The sequence below is a fragment of the Penicillium cosmopolitanum genome (assembly GCF_028827165.1).
Source record: "Penicillium cosmopolitanum strain IBT 29677 chromosome Unknown utg000009l:1.0-9042332.0:1.0-9050551.0, whole genome shotgun sequence".
NCBI classification, from domain to species: domain Eukaryota; kingdom Fungi; phylum Ascomycota; class Eurotiomycetes; order Eurotiales; family Aspergillaceae; genus Penicillium; species Penicillium cosmopolitanum.
The window spans coordinates 1808083-1823683 of record NW_026622679.1 but is presented as its reverse complement, the minus strand read 5'-3'; the positions used below and the strand labels follow the sequence as shown (position 1 = coordinate 1823683).

Sequence of the window (15601 nt, the reverse complement as noted above, 5' to 3'; positions counted from 1 at the left end):
AATTGCTTCCCGGGGTATTTAGGAGAGGCGCGGGCACGGGCTCAACCGACGTCAACCGCGGCCGTGTGGATTCCGGTGGGTTGAACGACCCGGTGATCGACAATTGTTGGACATTCTGGATTACTCAATCTTCCAGGGACGTCTTCGTCCCTGCGCTTCTCCCTTCTCGGCCCCTTACAAACCCCCCAGCGCCGTGAGTAGCTTCAAACGTGTCGAGTCTCTCTATAGTTGCCTCCAACTACCGCATCGATCGAACCCTAAACTCCTGAACCGCACATCATGCCGCACGGTACTACGGGCGCGTCGACGCCTGCGGCGACGATCACATTGCTTGACGAGAAGCTAACGGATGCCGATACAACGGCGCCGGCGCAGTTCTTACACGATTACAACATCACAGCCAAGACCTTGCCCTTCTGGCTGGTCAATGTGCACCGATCGCAATGGCCGGCCGAATGCCCCAGCTTTCTACGAGATCAACCGGACAAGAATATTCGATGTCTATCAACGCCTGACAAGGAGTATCGGCGACAGGACTGGGAGTTGGTGCAGGAGATAATTAGTTGAGTGGAGCTTATTTCTTAGCCCATGCAGTGGGCGAGTGCTAGGGCCGATTGTTGCTGACCAGGGCGCGCCTCCCGCAGAAACGAACCGGATCGATCGATTCCAGCGTGTGCCCAGCGACTTACGAAAATACCTTGAATACACGGCTCAAATTAAAGCGGAATATGGATCGGTGATGCAGTTTGTCGTCAAGGAGCGGCTTGGATGGGGAGATGGCAATACTCAGGACCTCCAACCCAAGGGGGGTCCATTCGAATTCGAGGGTATGTTGCTGCTACAGCTTCCTTTGATTCTGAAGATCATCGGAGAGGTCCGACTGGAGCTGACGGGGTAAACCAGAGGACATTAAGATTCTCTACAACGATTGGCCCTATGGCATCGACAAAGACATCATCCACCTAGTGGTATGGACCAAGTTCGAGCTCGCAGATGACCCGGCCACGGGCGAACTGACGAGCGATGCGCGGGCGGCGATTGAACAATATGTACATTCAACATTCTACTCACGTGTGGCACGGAAGCAGGTGGTTTGGTTCAAGAACTGGAAGTCACTCAAGTCGGTCCATGCGGTTGAACACTTCCACGTCATGCTCCATCGCCCAGATATGGCATTTGTGCGGGAGATCACCGGGGACGACGTGCCGTTGATCGAGCGGGTGTGCGTGTGAGAGTGAACGGGTGGATCAGAGTGCGTCTGCATGCATTGAATATGTATTCCCCGACCGGTCAGCTCCCCGCGCCAAGGCGTTGCCCCTCATGACGATCTGAGGGGATTCAAGGAAGAGGATGGGAATGGGAATGGGAATGGGGAGTCGTCCAGACTATCAAGGGTTCCAACTTGAAGGTTGCCAGCTATGAATACGAGTACGGGCATGAGTAAACCCAGGTACAATATGCAGCTAGGCTCCCTCCATTCTTTCTAGTGGTACCCTATGGTACCCTAAGGTACCCTAAAGAACCCTAAGGTGTCGTTTGTATACTCCGTACTCCGTACTAGTCCGGAGTTTAGTTTACTTCAAGTTAGGTAGGACCCTGGACCATCAAATTACCACTTTGAACCAATGAATTGATTCCTTTCATTCCCAACAAGTCAGAGACACCATTCGACGTCACCAGGCTAAGCCTTTTGTACCGTATAAGCCCCAAAATCCGCCTATTTTGACCACCCAAAAAAAAGAAGGGAATTAAATTTCAGGGAGAACTGTTGTAGTCACCCTCTTCTCTCAGCCTGTCTCAGCCTTCCCTCTCTTGTCCACACTTTACCTTTTCTGTCATCTTTTCTTTTCTTTTTCTTTTTCTTCTTTTTTACTCCTCACCTTCTGGTTCCTTTTTTCTTTTCCCCAGATGTGGTGCGGTAACTCTTAACGTCCATTCTCTCCCCCACACAAACACACTACGCTTTCTGGCTTCCGAACGCAGCAATGCCGGTCCCGGGCCTCCGCCGTGCTTCTTGGGCCAGTGAGTGTTTTTGAACTCCACCTCTCTCTCTCTCTCTCTCTCTCTTTCTTCTCTCCCCGGTTAATCCACCACCATGTCTGACTCCCATCATCCAGGTCGATCCTCTGTTGACGACTCACCCGTCAGTGGTGAAGATGAAGTCGTCGAGCCTGATCAGGGAAATGGTAACTCACAGTTCCCCTCCTCTCCGGCGCCGCCGCATCTCCGTCTCCTCCAGCTGACAACTCTGGCAGTGCTTTCCCACATTATTTCCCAACTGCGACCGGGTGCCGACTTGAGTCGAGTCGTCCTACCGACTTTTATTCTCGAGCCCCGGTCCATGCTTGAGCGCATCACCAAGTACGTCTCCCCGCCACTGCCTAACGCTTCCCAAAAAGTCCAAAGTTGGACATGCGCGCTGACCTTGGAATAGTTTCATGGCCCATCCCGAAACCCTCCTGCCCATGACGACGATTGACGATCCCACCGAGCGATTTATCTCCGTTGTCAAGTTCTATCTGAGCGGCTGGCATATCAAACCTCCGTACGTCGCTGTTCCCTGTTCCCTGTTCCCTGTTCCCCGCTCCCCGCTTCCTGGCCTTTTTTTTTCTTTTTCGGAGGGGATTCCGCCCCCATGGACACACGGGGACTAACAATCAGATAGAGGAGTGAAGAAACCTTTGAATCCCATTCTTGGAGAAACCTTTACTAGCTACTGGGATTACCCCGATGGAACGCGCGGATACTATATCTCGGAACAGACCTCCCACCATCCGCCCAAGTCGAGCTACTTTTTCATGGCCCCGGAGCACAATATTCGCATCGATGGCACTCTGAAGCCCCGCAGCAAGTTTTTAGGTAACTCAGCTGCTAGCATGATGGAAGGAATCGCTATTCTGCGCCTGTTGAACCACGGTGAAGACAAAGAGAAGGGCGAACGATAGTGGGTTTCCCCGCGCAGCAGAGTTTCCTTTCGGCGGAAGTGCTAACCGACGTCATAGTATATTGACGCAACCCAACATGTACGCCCGCGGTATTCTTTTTGGAAAGATGAAGTATGAGCTTGGCGATCACAGCTACGTGCGATGCCCGGAGCACAACCTCGTGGCCGATATCGAGTTTAAAACCAAGGGCTACTTCTCCGGCACATATAATGCTATTGGAGGCACAATCAAAAATGAGAAGACAGGGGAAGTTCTATATGAGTTATCCGGTCTCTGGAATGGCGAGATGCATCTGAAGGATGTCAAAGTACGTTTATTTCCACGACCTATCTATTGGTCCTATGCACTGACAATTAGAGTAGACCCACCACAAAGAACTTCTATTCGATGCGACACACGCGAAGCACTCGAAGCCCACCGCGCGCCCTATCGAGGAACAAGGAGAACGCGAATCGCAACGTCTATGGCTCGAAACAGTCAAGGCGATCAACACTCGCAATCACGAAGCGGCAACGGACGAAAAGACCAAGATTGAAGACCGGCAACGAGAAGAGGCCGCCAAGCGCGCGGATGAAGGCGTCGAATGGCGGCCCCGACTGTTCCGTGCCGTGGAGGGTGGACCTGGCGGTCAGGACGAGGGAGAAGAGGACCTCGACTGGATTATCAACGCCGAAGTGTAAGTTTGCGAGAACATTTTGATTTGTGGGGTTTCTTGGCTGACGTATAGCTGCCAGTGACGCGCATGATCCTGAGACCGCCAAGAAACAAATCCTCGCCATCGCGCCCATCGTCAAAGGTCAGAAACAATCAACTCAATTTCAAATCCCGCCGCATCAGCCCAAGGCTTCCATGGCGCACCCGGTGCCCCAAACTACAGGACTCGGCAGCTAATCCCGTCACCGCAGGCTCATCGACAGGGACCAACGTTGATGGAAATACGAACAACGTGCAGCAGAAAAGCACCCAACTCGAGGACGTGGAAGAGGTAGTGGGCGCGGAGGACAAGCAATGAACCAACAAGTGGCTGTGAATTTGGCTGTTTGAAAGGCCTCACGGTCTTCAAGTTGCCGCTCTCCGATATCAAATTCGCCACTTGGCAGTCCACCAGCCGACGTAGTCAACCTGCGCAGACTACTACTATGACTACCAGCACGAGTACCCCGGCGTCTGGGAAACGACGATCCATCGTCTCTTCTCCGTCCTTCTTCATGATGCTCAACACAAGCGTTTCCGCGTTTCCTGGCCTACGACGCCACGCCACGCCACTGCTGGATACCCGATTTGATTTGACAAAATAAAAAGATGCAGCGAACCGACAGAAAATACAGAAATCGAATATCTATTGACTCACATGATGCCTGACGAAGGGGACCTTATGGGAGAGGTACGTAGTAATGTTCAACGGGGGAGGAGGGCGTGCACTATATCGTAAAGCATGGTTTGTTTCATTGCGGAATATTGAAAGATACAGAAAAGAGTCCTGTGGAGAGGGCAAAGAACGAGCAAAAATACGAATTGCATGGTCGGGAAGTGGGCAGGCAATACTCATAGATCAAAGGCAGCGAGCTCTATATACAGTGCCATTCAAGCGCATTTGGGTTTTTACTTCAATATATCTCACTTCATGAATGAATGCTTTCTTTGTATCTTTGCGTGTCTTCGGTTTGTCTTTACAGTAAAAGTACAACGTTCGCCTCGCCCGGGATATCACGATATTAGATGGCAGACGAAACCATGACCATCCAAAACAACCACCAAACTCCTAACCCAAATATTTTGTTTCAAAACCAACGCCCTGAGACCCGTACCGGAGCCAGCCCGGTAGAAGAACAAGGCCAAATCAATGACCCACTCTGTTGAATTGAGTTTATTTGATCCCATCAAACCAACCAATCTCAGTGTCATGAGTATAGCTCGCCTTTATACCCGGCTCCCCGTTCCAAGTCTCGGCGCCGGTTTGGGCGTGGAATGCCACCCGCGGAACCAGGTACATCTTCGATAAGATTAGCTGCAGCCAACGCAGCCGAGCCATTGCCCTCTTGTTCTTCCATTTCCTCTTCCATCATGGCCATTTGCTCTTCGATTTCCTTCTCGGTTTCTTCTCGCAGGCCGAGGAGATCTGGTGGGATGAAACTCATCTGAACGCTGGGAGCACCCTTAATGTAACGGAGCTGTTCGTGGACAGCCTCGACCAGACCTTCGAGGTAAGGGCGTGAATTCTTGTTCTCGAGGCGTCTTATCTCGGACAGAGGCGGGAAGAGCGAATAGTCAGGACCGAAGTGATTACGGAACGCCACGGACTCTGGAATCGTCGAGTCGATCACCTGGTCCGCGTCAATGAGGATGGAGGTTTCGTGTGCCCAGGCGCGAGAAACGTTGCGTGGTGTATAGCCACCACCACCAACAACGAGGAGGGGTAAGCCAAATGTCTTGGTGAAAGCGACGCAAGCACCGTGGGCGCGGACGTTGAGATTGAAGCAGCCGAGACGGTCACATCCTAAACTGTCAGCGCCGCACTGGAGGACGATGGCGCCGGGCCGATAGTTCTCCACGCAGGCTCCAATCACTTGGTGATAAAGGTCGATATAAGAATCGTCGTCGATGCCGTCGTTCAACGGGACATTGATGGAATGGTGGGCGCCTGGGTTAAGAGGGTGATTCGGTCCCGTGTCCTCGAGGGCGCCAGTCCCGGGGAAGAAGTTATCCTTGTCATATTTGTGGAAGGAGACCGTCAGCACGCGGTCCGTGGACCAGAAGGCCTGCTCGACGCCATCACCATGGTGGACGTCGATATCGATATACATCACGCGCGGGTGGTGGCGCAGTAGCTGCAGGACACCCAGGACGATATCATTGACGTAGCAGAAGCCACTGGCCTCGGCTTTCTTGGCGTGGTGCAGCCCACCGGACCAGTTGATCGCGATATCCGACTGATTGTTGCAGAGCTTACGCGCCGCGTCCACGGTCCCGCCCGCGTATAATGAGCAGTAGTTGTACAACCCGTCGAAGATTGGACAGTCGTCGCCAAAATTGAATCGCACCACGTTCTCGCTCTGCTCCGCCCGGTCCATGTCGCCCGGCATGACTTGCCGCAGGAAATCCAGATAATCCGACTCGTGGAAATCGGCGAGCTCTTCATATGTTGCCGCGCGCGCCAGGTACAGGTCCATCGCGTGGTGCATGCCGTAGGCCATGACGAGTTGCTTGGTGAGGGTCAGCCGCCATGGCTTCATGGGGTGTGACTGGCCGAAATGATGCGCCTCCACGGCAGGATTGGCGTGCCATGAGACCTGGTAGCCCTGTGGCCGCTGTACTTTGTAGAGCTGGCGTTGGTTGGTGACCTTGTGGTCGAGACTCAGGGTCGTTGAGGGCGCGGCATACTCTTGAACGACGGAGGGGCGAGCCATCTGTGGGGAAAGTGAAGAGAATCGGAGAGGGACACACTAGCCGAGGGGTGGTCGCATTTCACCGCGAGAGGACAATTCGAGATGGTGGAGAAGTGAAATGGAATCAAATCGCCTGGTGAGTCCCAAGGTTCCAGAATGATGACTAAGGCGCGATCTGCGATTTTGTTCCCCGCCGGCGCTGGCACTGGCACTTCCGAAGACGGCATCATTGACATGTATCATATAGCACTGGCTCTTCGAGGTAAATGCCAGGCAATTGCCAGTGGCCACCGATTTTATGCCGTGACATTGTGACAGCTGGAATGTTGCTTTAAGACTTCTGGAAGCATAACTACAAACAAGGCATCCGTGGTACCTCCCTTCAGCTTCTCTTGAAATGCCACCAGAGAGAAATCGGGTCACACGGCCTCGTTTGGCATATAGTTGCCTCGAATGTAGTCGTCAGAAAAGACGTTGCGACAAGCTGAGGCCTCACTGCACTGCTTGTCTACGACTCGGCAGAACATGCGTCTATAATACGGGTACTCGTGATCCAGAAACGGGCCGAGTTTCTCGAATGGAACCACAAGAAGAGGCTATATCTTCTGTCTCCCAGGACTTGATTGTTGGGTGTGTTGATAATGGTTATATACCTTCCTCTTCTAGCCACCGCAATACTGATGTGGACAATCTGGATGTGGATGTTTACCGGGGATCAAGAACCAGAGTCGGTGCTCGAGAACGACATATTGGGCAAGGATTCTGGGCCTTTGTAGAAGACAAAAATGTTGCTGACACGATTTCAATCCCTCGGTATCTCTTCTACAACGAGCCAGAAGGCGAGCCATCTATGCCACCACCATATATTTCGTCTTTTGCCCTGGCGAAACTCCTTCCCCGGCTTCCAACAAAGCCGGTATGCGATGCCCTGCTGCAGTCTTTTCTCGTGAGGGTATATCCTATATACCCTTTGATAAACCCTCCGACCTTCATACCTCAGTACCATCTTTTCTGGCATTTATTTGCCAGTGGTAGCCCCGAGTCTCTTGTTCATCCAAAACTGCTCGACGATCCCACCTATGTCTGTCTTATTTGGGCCATTCTGTACGCCGGTTCATCGGCTCTTCCCTTTTCTGAATGGAATTCAGCTCCACTGAAGGATCTAGATCAGCTACAAACTATCGACCAGCTACAGCTAGCTTGCTCTGAGAGCCTGGCTGCATGCCGGCATATTGATCACCCAACCCTCCATTCTTTGACGGCCTCGATAATAGCCTACCATTTTGACGTGAATAAAGGACTCAGCAACAGCTTTTTCATAACTACCACCCAGCGTCTAGCCCATAGTATGGGGCTTCATCTTGATGCTGCATGTCCCCAGCTTGTTTCAAGCTCGGCAGAGCATAAACGGCGTATTTGGTGGCATATAGTCTGGCTGGATTTACAAACTAGCATTGCCACTGGTTTGCCGACGTGTTGCAACTGGACTATGATCGAGGCCTCTCGGATGATATCAGATTTAATATACACCCCTAGCAACGCCGAATCAACGAACTCCCGTGAAGTCATATCCTCTGATAATTTCGGACTCCGAATCTCAATGATAATGATACACGCAATTGGCAGATTTCGAACAGCAAAACTGCAGCACCAGATGGTTGATATTTTCCAAAGAACAGGGAAGGTGCAGGCCAAACACATCAGGAGCCTGGTCAAATCCACGAAGGAATTGCATAGTTTCATCGACGAGCTGATTGCCAAGATACCCGTGCAGGGAATCCCCGAGAAAGGCATGATTCCGTCTTCCTTGGCGAATGCATCTCCAGGTTCGAGCCCAGCTCTCTATGAAGACCGTGTAAACGAGCCTACCGTATGGAGTACCTGTACCAGGATAGTGCTATTCCTGTCCAAGCTGGAATCGGTAATAATGCTACAACATGCCTTACTTCCGGACCTGGGCTCAACGTCGGTGCCTCATTTCCCCTGGAACCGCATTGTTCGACTATGCCTCGGCTACATGCGGTGCTACTTGCAACTCTGTCAAGTACCGGCCTTCAATCCATACTCATGGTTTTGGTCATCCTATTATGGCCCACGTCGATGCATTTTCTTAATACTGCATTTCCTCATAAACGCCCATTGCGAAAACATATATCGGCAAGAAATGCTGTTCTGCGTGGATGAGTATATCACATATTGGCGCTCCGTTTCTAGTCTGATACCAGTACAGTGTGAATCAGCATTGCCATCAATGAACGTGATTCGCAAGATGCGGCAACAACTTGAAGTGGACAACAACTGCGATTTTGATCAAAATTTCCCGATCAAAAGCACTCTATCGGAGATGCCAGACGCTCCACGAGATATAGATTATCTGGAAGATCTGTTTGATAGTGAATTCTGGGCTTCCCTCACGTAGATCAAAACAAAAATATTCCCCTCAAGTCGAATTCGAGAAAATCTATACATATAACACAAATAAAGCACAAATAAACTAGGAACACCCGACCGATTCTCAAGTCCAGAGATAGGTATTCAAGAAATTTCAACCGGCAGCGACGTGATCTCCCTCGTCTCCTGCAAGGTCTCCTCCCACAGCGTCTTCTGTACAGCCTGGCCCGCCTCAGAGCAAATATACTTAGACACCCTAAATGATTAGCTCGAGCTGCAATCAAGGAAGAGGAAGAATCACTTACTCAATGATCTCCTTATCACTAAGATGTCTCCCATGGCTCTCCACCCCAGCAACGACAGCCGCATTAAAAATCAAGAGACCGCCAACCTCAACTGGCCGGGTTCCTTTTACTACCTTTAAAGCACCAGCTAACACCCGTCCATACCATGGCAGGAAATCACTCATTCCAGTGCTAATCATACCGGGACAAACCATATTCAAGACAATCTTGCTAGAATCCAAACGCGGCGCCAGGGAGTACATGAACATCACGCAGAGAAGCTTACTATCCGCATACCGGGTGGTGACAGAGCTCCTCTCATCAGAATCAAGTCGGTTCAGTATTGAGGATCCGGGGGCTGGGGGTGTCGACTCGAACGTTCCTCCACCGTCATGCCTCCGACTTTCCGACCCAGGTGACTCGGGTAGCGAAACCAGATTTCTCGGCCGATGAGTATAGGTAGGGAAGTAATTCAAAAAGAAGAAGAGAGTTAGAAAGGTAGTTTACTTGTAAACATCGTTCGTGACCTGTCGACGCTCGTTCCATGTTCAATCGTGCAATGCCTGCGTTCAGAATGAGGATGTTCACGACGGGGACCTCTTTTTGAAGGCATTTCGCGAAGGATTGCACACTATCATAGCGGTCCACATCCAGGGGTAGGATTTTTACCACTGAATATTTTGCTTTCGCTTTGATGGCGGGGATGTTGAGGAGTTCTTGCGCGCAGGCTTCGCTTTTGGTCGTGTTTCGCACCGCGAGGATCAAAGTGTCGCAGTTTCGAGCTAGGAGCTGGCGAGCTGTTTCAAGGCCCATGCCTGCACTGGCCCCGGTTACGACGGTTTTTTTCCCAGCTAAGTCGAGGTTGGATCGGAGAGGGGTGACTTTCAGTTGGCCCATTTTCAAGTTGTAAGAATACTGGGTGTCGAGTATAGTTGAGATACTGCTCTGAGTTGAGGGTGCTACAGGAGATATATAGTAATTAAATATACAATGAATGGCCGTAGACTTCCCTATGTTCCCACATCATAACCAGCCATTACTGATCAATCGGGCTTGTAGAACCCCGACACCTGGGCACAGACTGGGCTTTCTTTATCAATCGAGGTTTTACTCATCGTGTTGGATATAGATCGCTCGGCCGAATGATGACTCATCTTTAAGCCATTGCCAAGACCCGTCTTAGTTGCTGTCGTTCTGTCGAAAGTTTCAAGGTTCCTACTGTACTGGTAGTTTTATCTTACAGAAGACTGTGGGACAGAAATGAGGAAAAGGACAGACTTGTTCATTCATTCATTCATTCTATTTGAACCTTCCCCCCAGAGACTCGAGGAGTGCATATGCGAGACTACCCCGCCCGGGTCTACCGCGGGCAACGGCACCGAGGCCATATCAATGTTCAACGCATGATTCCTGGAGAGAATCAGCCGTTGGCCCCGACATCGCTACTGATTTAACTGGGGTAACAATGAAGATGATTTCTCTACTTCTGATCTCCTGATTGTATAGCTCGGCGACACCGAGAAAAGACCGAACCATGACATAAGCCCGGTATCGGCACCGTCGGCACATCGATGTGGAGAGCGCATCATCGCCGAACAATTCATGGTGGGGAAGTGAGGAAAAAAAAGCTTGGTGACACACGTGGAAGCTGTCTTTAAAAGGTTGCAAAAGTGAGAAAAAAGCCGATCGATTCTTTACCTTGGTCAAATATAAACTACGCAGCTTTTTATCAAGTCCGTTGTCTATTTCTGAACGTTAGTGATTCAAGACGTCATGGCTCTTCCTTCGGCAGCAACCAATCTTCGGCGAGTACTGGCAGACCCCAATGGTTTCGTGGTGGCCCCGGGTGTCTATGATGGCATGTCCGCACGCCTGGCACTAGCAGCGGGATTCGATGCGCTGTACATGGTAAGTCGCTGGGTGGTGGTTAATACTGATTAGGATGGCTGGGCTAACAAGGCAGACCGGCGCCGGCACCGCAGCTTCTGTCCATGGACAGGCAGACCTGGGCATCTGCACGCTGAACGACATGCGCAACAACGCAGAGATGCTGGCCAATCTCTCACCCAGCACACCGCTCATCGCAGATGCCGACACCGGGTACGGCGGCCCAATTATGGTGGCCCGAACCACAGAGCAGTATGCGCGCTCGGGAGTTGCGGCTTTCCATATCGAGGACCAAGTGCAGACCAAGCGCTGCGGTCACCTGTCAGGCAAGCTCCTTGTTGACCAGGAAACCTACACGACTCGAATCCGGGCGGCCGTGCAAGCCCGTCAACGCCTGGGCAGCGATATCGTGGTGATTGCACGCACGGATGCATTGCAGTCGCACGGGTATGACGAGAGTCTGGCACGACTACGGGCAGCGCGTGATGCTGGCGCCGACGTGGGTTTCCTTGAGGGAATGACGTCTCGCGAGATGGCGCGCCAGGCGGTGCAGGACCTTGCGCCGTGGCCCTTGCTGCTAAATATGGTTGAACACGGGTCCACGCCGAACATTTCGGCAGCGGAGGCGCGAGAGCTTGGGTTCCGCATCATCATTTTCCCCTTTGCGACGATTGGACCTGCGCTGACGGCCATGCGCGAGGGGTTGGAGAAATTGAAGAGAGATGGGATCCCGGGACTGGACAAGGAGTTGACGCCGCAGATGCTCTTCCGGGTCTGTGGGCTGGACCAGAGTGTACAGTTGGACGCGGAGGCTGGCGGAAGCGCTTTCGATGGCGGCGTCGACCTGGGCAAGAACTAATCTCAGGGGGGGCAGCAAGCTCAAGCCAGGCTCGAGGCTCGCCCGTGTCCAGGCCGATCATCAGGACGGGGTTGCAGCCTTGTCGGGAGTTAGGGTATTGAAGCCTCTGTGACAGTACTCCGTAAATAGAACCACTCCACCGAAGTAATTGTGCATCATTGCTTTATTTTTAAGGCAGATAGCGTAGTTATAAACGAGGAGGAGATCACCGATGGCTGATGGCTGATGGCTGATCTCACGCGTTTCAGAATGTCTTTGGGTGCCACTTTGGGCGGCCGCTGATCGCAGTCCGAACCACGGAACGTCCTCCCGCTCAAACCCTCAACCAGGTTTGTGTCCAATGCATGTGTATGGGTATGTTTACCGTACTCAGTAGTCCCTACGAAGTATACACCCCTTATATTCCCTAGTCAATGAGATCGCCCCATATGTATACATTGATTTAGCAGACTATCGCGCTACTCGTAGCTGTAACAAGCCAAGTGCAGTTAAAGTTTTTCGGAAGGATCAGGATTCAAGAAATCCCAGCAAACTCCCACGTCGCAGCCAGGGCAATACACATTGCACCATCGTACTGTCACTGTGGAGTGGAATTGCAAGGTTTCAGCGCCACCATGCAGGAAGAAGGAAGAGCGAGTGGGCCCGGAAAATTCGAGGTCAAGGACTGTTTGTGTACGAGCTCGTACCTTACAGGTCTCTCCTCGCGCACACACCCTGGCTGAGACCCAGTTACCGGTAGGGAATGGAGCCCCATGGTGCAAATCGTCTGCCGTTGGTCGATCGTCTGGGCTAGACCTGTCGGATTGAACAGAGATCAGTTATGAGCGGTGAATGATGAGAGTTGATGGGTTGATGATTTGTTCGAAATGCGTTGGTCGCTTAGTCAAAAGTCGATTACCGACTCGTCACGAGTCGCCCAGCGACTGCCACCAGTTCGGATGAGCCCCAAGAGGGTTGGCGAGCACTGGGCGAAAAAAAAGGGATTGGCATTGAGTTGTGCCTAGGAGACACGACACGTAAGACAGGGGCAGGGCAGCACCGATTGGGTACTGTGGGGAAAGGACCAGATGTGGCGGAGACAAGATAGATAGATTGGGGGTCTGGGAGGCGTCGAGGGTCTTGTCGCCAGAGGATCCAGGGTCTGTCAGGGTCTTTTCAGGGTCAAGGCCTGTATGGAAGGGAGTATACGAGTAGTCAGTGGCATTCCAGCAGGCGACATTCCGATGGTACACGTGTTTGGCAGCAGAGTATACTCGTACCCAGTACGTACGTGTGTAGTATCCAAGGTGAATCTTGCAGAAAAGGGGAGGCCTGATCACAATTAAAATTGGAAAGACAAAGTAGTGATACTTGGCCTGGCAGAGGCGGAGTGACTATTGGAGAAGTACCAGTACAAACAACAACAAGAGGCGGGTCACGGGCAATACTGGACCACTTGCACTCTGCACCCACGGGTCTCGGCCTAATCCACCTCACCCAATTATCTTCGTGGATAACATCAACCCGCTCAGGAACCACTCCTTTTTCACCAATCAGAGTCAGGCTGCCCCTGACCCAAGAGAAAACCAGATGTTGGTCACTCACATCGCACTCCCCTGAAGGGTCCTCGCTTTGGTCCCCCCCCATAATAAGAATTCATACTAAACCCACTCCTAGCCCCATCTTTGCCCTTCTCTTACCACCCACACATTCTTTTGCAATTCTTTCCAAGGGCATTTTTGCTCTAGTCATTCATTCATCCCGAATTGCACACTTTCCTTCTACCAAAAATGCATTTCAAGAACTCCGTCCTTCTTGCGACGGCCCTGACCGCTGGGTCCGCTGTCGCTCGTCTTCACGGCCACGACCGCCGTCACGCCCACCCCAAGGTCGACGATGTCGAGATCCCTGCCGCTCCCGCTACCACTGACGGTCCCAAGGCCGATGTCGATGTCGAGAAGCGTGGCGATGACATGGTCTATGCTACCATTGATGGTGTCCTGCAGTCCTGGATCAACAACTGGTTCGGCGAGGTCTCTGAGTCCACTTCCACCTCCACCTCTACTTCTACTTCTACCTCCTCCACCATCACTCCTACCGTCGAATTCACTGCCTCCCCAGCAACGTCGAGTCGACTGTGACTCCTGTTCCGACCTCTGGCTCCGGCTCCGGCTCCAGCTCCGGTTCCAGCTCGGGTGGCACTTGGTACAACACTCCTTCCAACGGCCAGTATAACAAGGCCGCTTTTGGTGGGGCCCATGATACCAAGGGTAAAGTCACTGGCGACAAGGACTGGGACTACATCGGCAACGTCGGTAGCCCCTGGGGTAGCAACATCGCCTTGGTTGACGAGGCTGATGCCAGCTCGTACAAGCACGTCATTCGTTTCGAGGGCGCCCACGACGAACCTTTCAACGTCCTCTTCTGGAACACGTATGGCCCTGATGGCAAGATGGACGGTTTCTGGAGTCCCAACGCTGCTCTGCAGTTTTCCCTTCCCAAGGGAGCTGTCAAGTACGTCGCCATCGATGACAACTCTCAGGGTGGTTGGGCTGCCTCTCAGGGTAAAATCCCCACAACCAACTTCGGCCAGTATGCCTCCACCTGGGGTGAATTCGACATGAGCAGCGAGAAGAACGACGGCTATTCCGGCTATGACGTTTCCTGCATCATTGCTCAGCTTAACGATCTCGATATTCTGGGCATGCGTATCTGTGACCACGCTGGAGATGACTGCTCCTACATCGGCAGTGGTCTGCTTGGTGGCCTCCTCAACGCCTACACCTCCGCCGACCAGGGTAACGATCACCTCGCCGTCTCGAAGAATCCTGGCCCCGTTCGTCTGGTTGTCGACCTCGACTACGCCACTTAATCGTTGCGCTTCGCGTGTCGTCATCCTATTCCTTTTGAGCTCTTTACGCACATGATTCTCACCGGAAATGTCTCGGTCATCTTGACTCCAATATTGTGTCCGTACAGGTATCATTCTCTTTTCCTGTCTTAGGCAGGGAGTGAAGCCCTGTCCACTTCTCACCTTCCGGCAACTTTCCCGCAGACGCCTTTTTTTTCTTTTGATCTGCTCGAGAGAACTTACATACCTTCGCGTGATCATGACCTGCGTCCCTTTGATTCTTTGTACATATACCACCTGCGCTATTAGTTCATATTGAGTTTCTTTTTTTCAAATCCTCGGTTCCGTAGCCATAATCTTTCTATCCAGAGTACTTCAACTTCAGGTGGGATTCCCAAGTTGTCACGGTTCCTGATCATCGTATTGGTCTTCAGCAGGCCTGAGTGATGCATTTCTCGCGCATACTTCCTATAAGGCCTTCTGATATGTCATTAAAACAGGTAAGCTTGAAAATTTGTTGTAACTTTGGGTGCTCCAAGGCGGATGCAGGACTTATAAATCATTCTTTGAGCTTTCCGAAGCGGGAGGGATCTTGTCTTCACAAAGAACGAGACTTGGTCGCGCATCATGGGGCTTCAAAGCAAATTGGTTTGACAGGGGATTGGTTTGACAGGGCAAGACCATCCAGAAAAGATTAAAGGCTGAACTCCAAGGCTCCCTCCCTGCGGTAGAGAAGTCCATGTAGAGCAGTGTCGCACATGTTTGACAAAGTGTGGATGTTGCTGTCACCACATTAGGCGACATGCAAGTGTCAAGTAGATGTTGAAGTTGGAGTGGGAAAATAAATCATAGATATGGAATGCATTGAGAATAAAGCAATTGAAATGTGTAGTCAAGGAGCAACAGCCCTCTTATATGATTTTTTCCATGGGGCCAGGAACCGTAGGTGTGCGGGCTCCTGCAGCGATGCGTCGTAGACATGCACTACGGTTGGGGGCCAACACTGTCACACTCTCCAG

The 15601-nt window shown here is 51.8% G+C and overlaps 7 protein-coding genes across 7 annotated transcripts; 5 read left to right on the top strand and 2 right to left on the bottom strand.

The window, feature by feature from the left end:
- Positions 1-279: 279 nt before the first annotated feature.
- Positions 280-1226, top strand: N7509_008777 (GIG1 family protein; the record flags this gene model as incomplete). The annotated part of the gene is made up of 3 exons (XM_056633414.1): positions 280-542; positions 595-827; positions 904-1226. Coding segments are annotated over 3 exons (819 nt in total), but the record flags the coding sequence as incomplete, so codon positions are not given.
- A 759-nt stretch (positions 1227-1985) lies between these two features.
- On the top strand, positions 1986-4230 carry N7509_008776 (OSBP family protein; the record flags this gene model as incomplete). Its single annotated transcript, XM_056633413.1, has 9 exons — positions 1986-2022; positions 2118-2361; positions 2435-2545; positions 2666-2944; positions 3003-3252; positions 3308-3621; positions 3680-3741; positions 3833-3930; positions 4096-4230. The coding sequence occupies 9 exons, from the start codon at positions 1986-1988 to the stop codon at positions 4228-4230; spliced, it is 1530 nt and encodes a 509-aa protein (XP_056484033.1).
- A 616-nt stretch (positions 4231-4846) lies between these two features.
- hosA (histone deacetylase HOS2) lies at positions 4847-6352 on the bottom strand (the record flags this gene model as incomplete). The annotated part of the gene is made up of 1 exon (XM_056633412.1): positions 4847-6352. The coding sequence occupies one exon, from the start codon at positions 6350-6352 to the stop codon at positions 4847-4849; it is 1506 nt and encodes a 501-aa protein (XP_056484032.1).
- Positions 6353-6908: 556 nt separating this feature from the next.
- On the top strand, positions 6909-8750 carry N7509_008774 (fungal specific transcription factor domain-containing protein; the record flags this gene model as incomplete). Its single annotated transcript, XM_056633411.1, has 1 exon — positions 6909-8750. The coding sequence occupies one exon, from the start codon at positions 6909-6911 to the stop codon at positions 8748-8750; it is 1842 nt and encodes a 613-aa protein (XP_056484031.1).
- A 646-nt stretch (positions 8751-9396) lies between these two features.
- On the bottom strand, positions 9397-9903 carry N7509_008773 (short-chain dehydrogenase/reductase family protein; the record flags this gene model as incomplete). Its single annotated transcript, XM_056633410.1, has 1 exon — positions 9397-9903. The coding sequence occupies one exon, from the start codon at positions 9901-9903 to the stop codon at positions 9397-9399; it is 507 nt and encodes a 168-aa protein (XP_056484030.1).
- An 876-nt stretch (positions 9904-10779) lies between these two features.
- On the top strand, positions 10780-11752 carry N7509_008772 (isocitrate lyase/PEP mutase family protein; the record flags this gene model as incomplete). The annotated part of the gene is made up of 2 exons (XM_056633409.1): positions 10780-10914; positions 10970-11752. The coding sequence occupies 2 exons, from the start codon at positions 10780-10782 to the stop codon at positions 11750-11752; spliced, it is 918 nt and encodes a 305-aa protein (XP_056484029.1).
- A 1769-nt stretch (positions 11753-13521) lies between these two features.
- Positions 13522-14603, top strand: aspf4 (allergen Asp F4; the record flags this gene model as incomplete). Its single annotated transcript, XM_056633408.1, has 2 exons — positions 13522-13830; positions 13863-14603. The coding sequence occupies 2 exons, from the start codon at positions 13522-13524 to the stop codon at positions 14601-14603; spliced, it is 1050 nt and encodes a 349-aa protein (XP_056484028.1).
- Between the last annotated feature and the right edge of the window lie 998 nt (positions 14604-15601).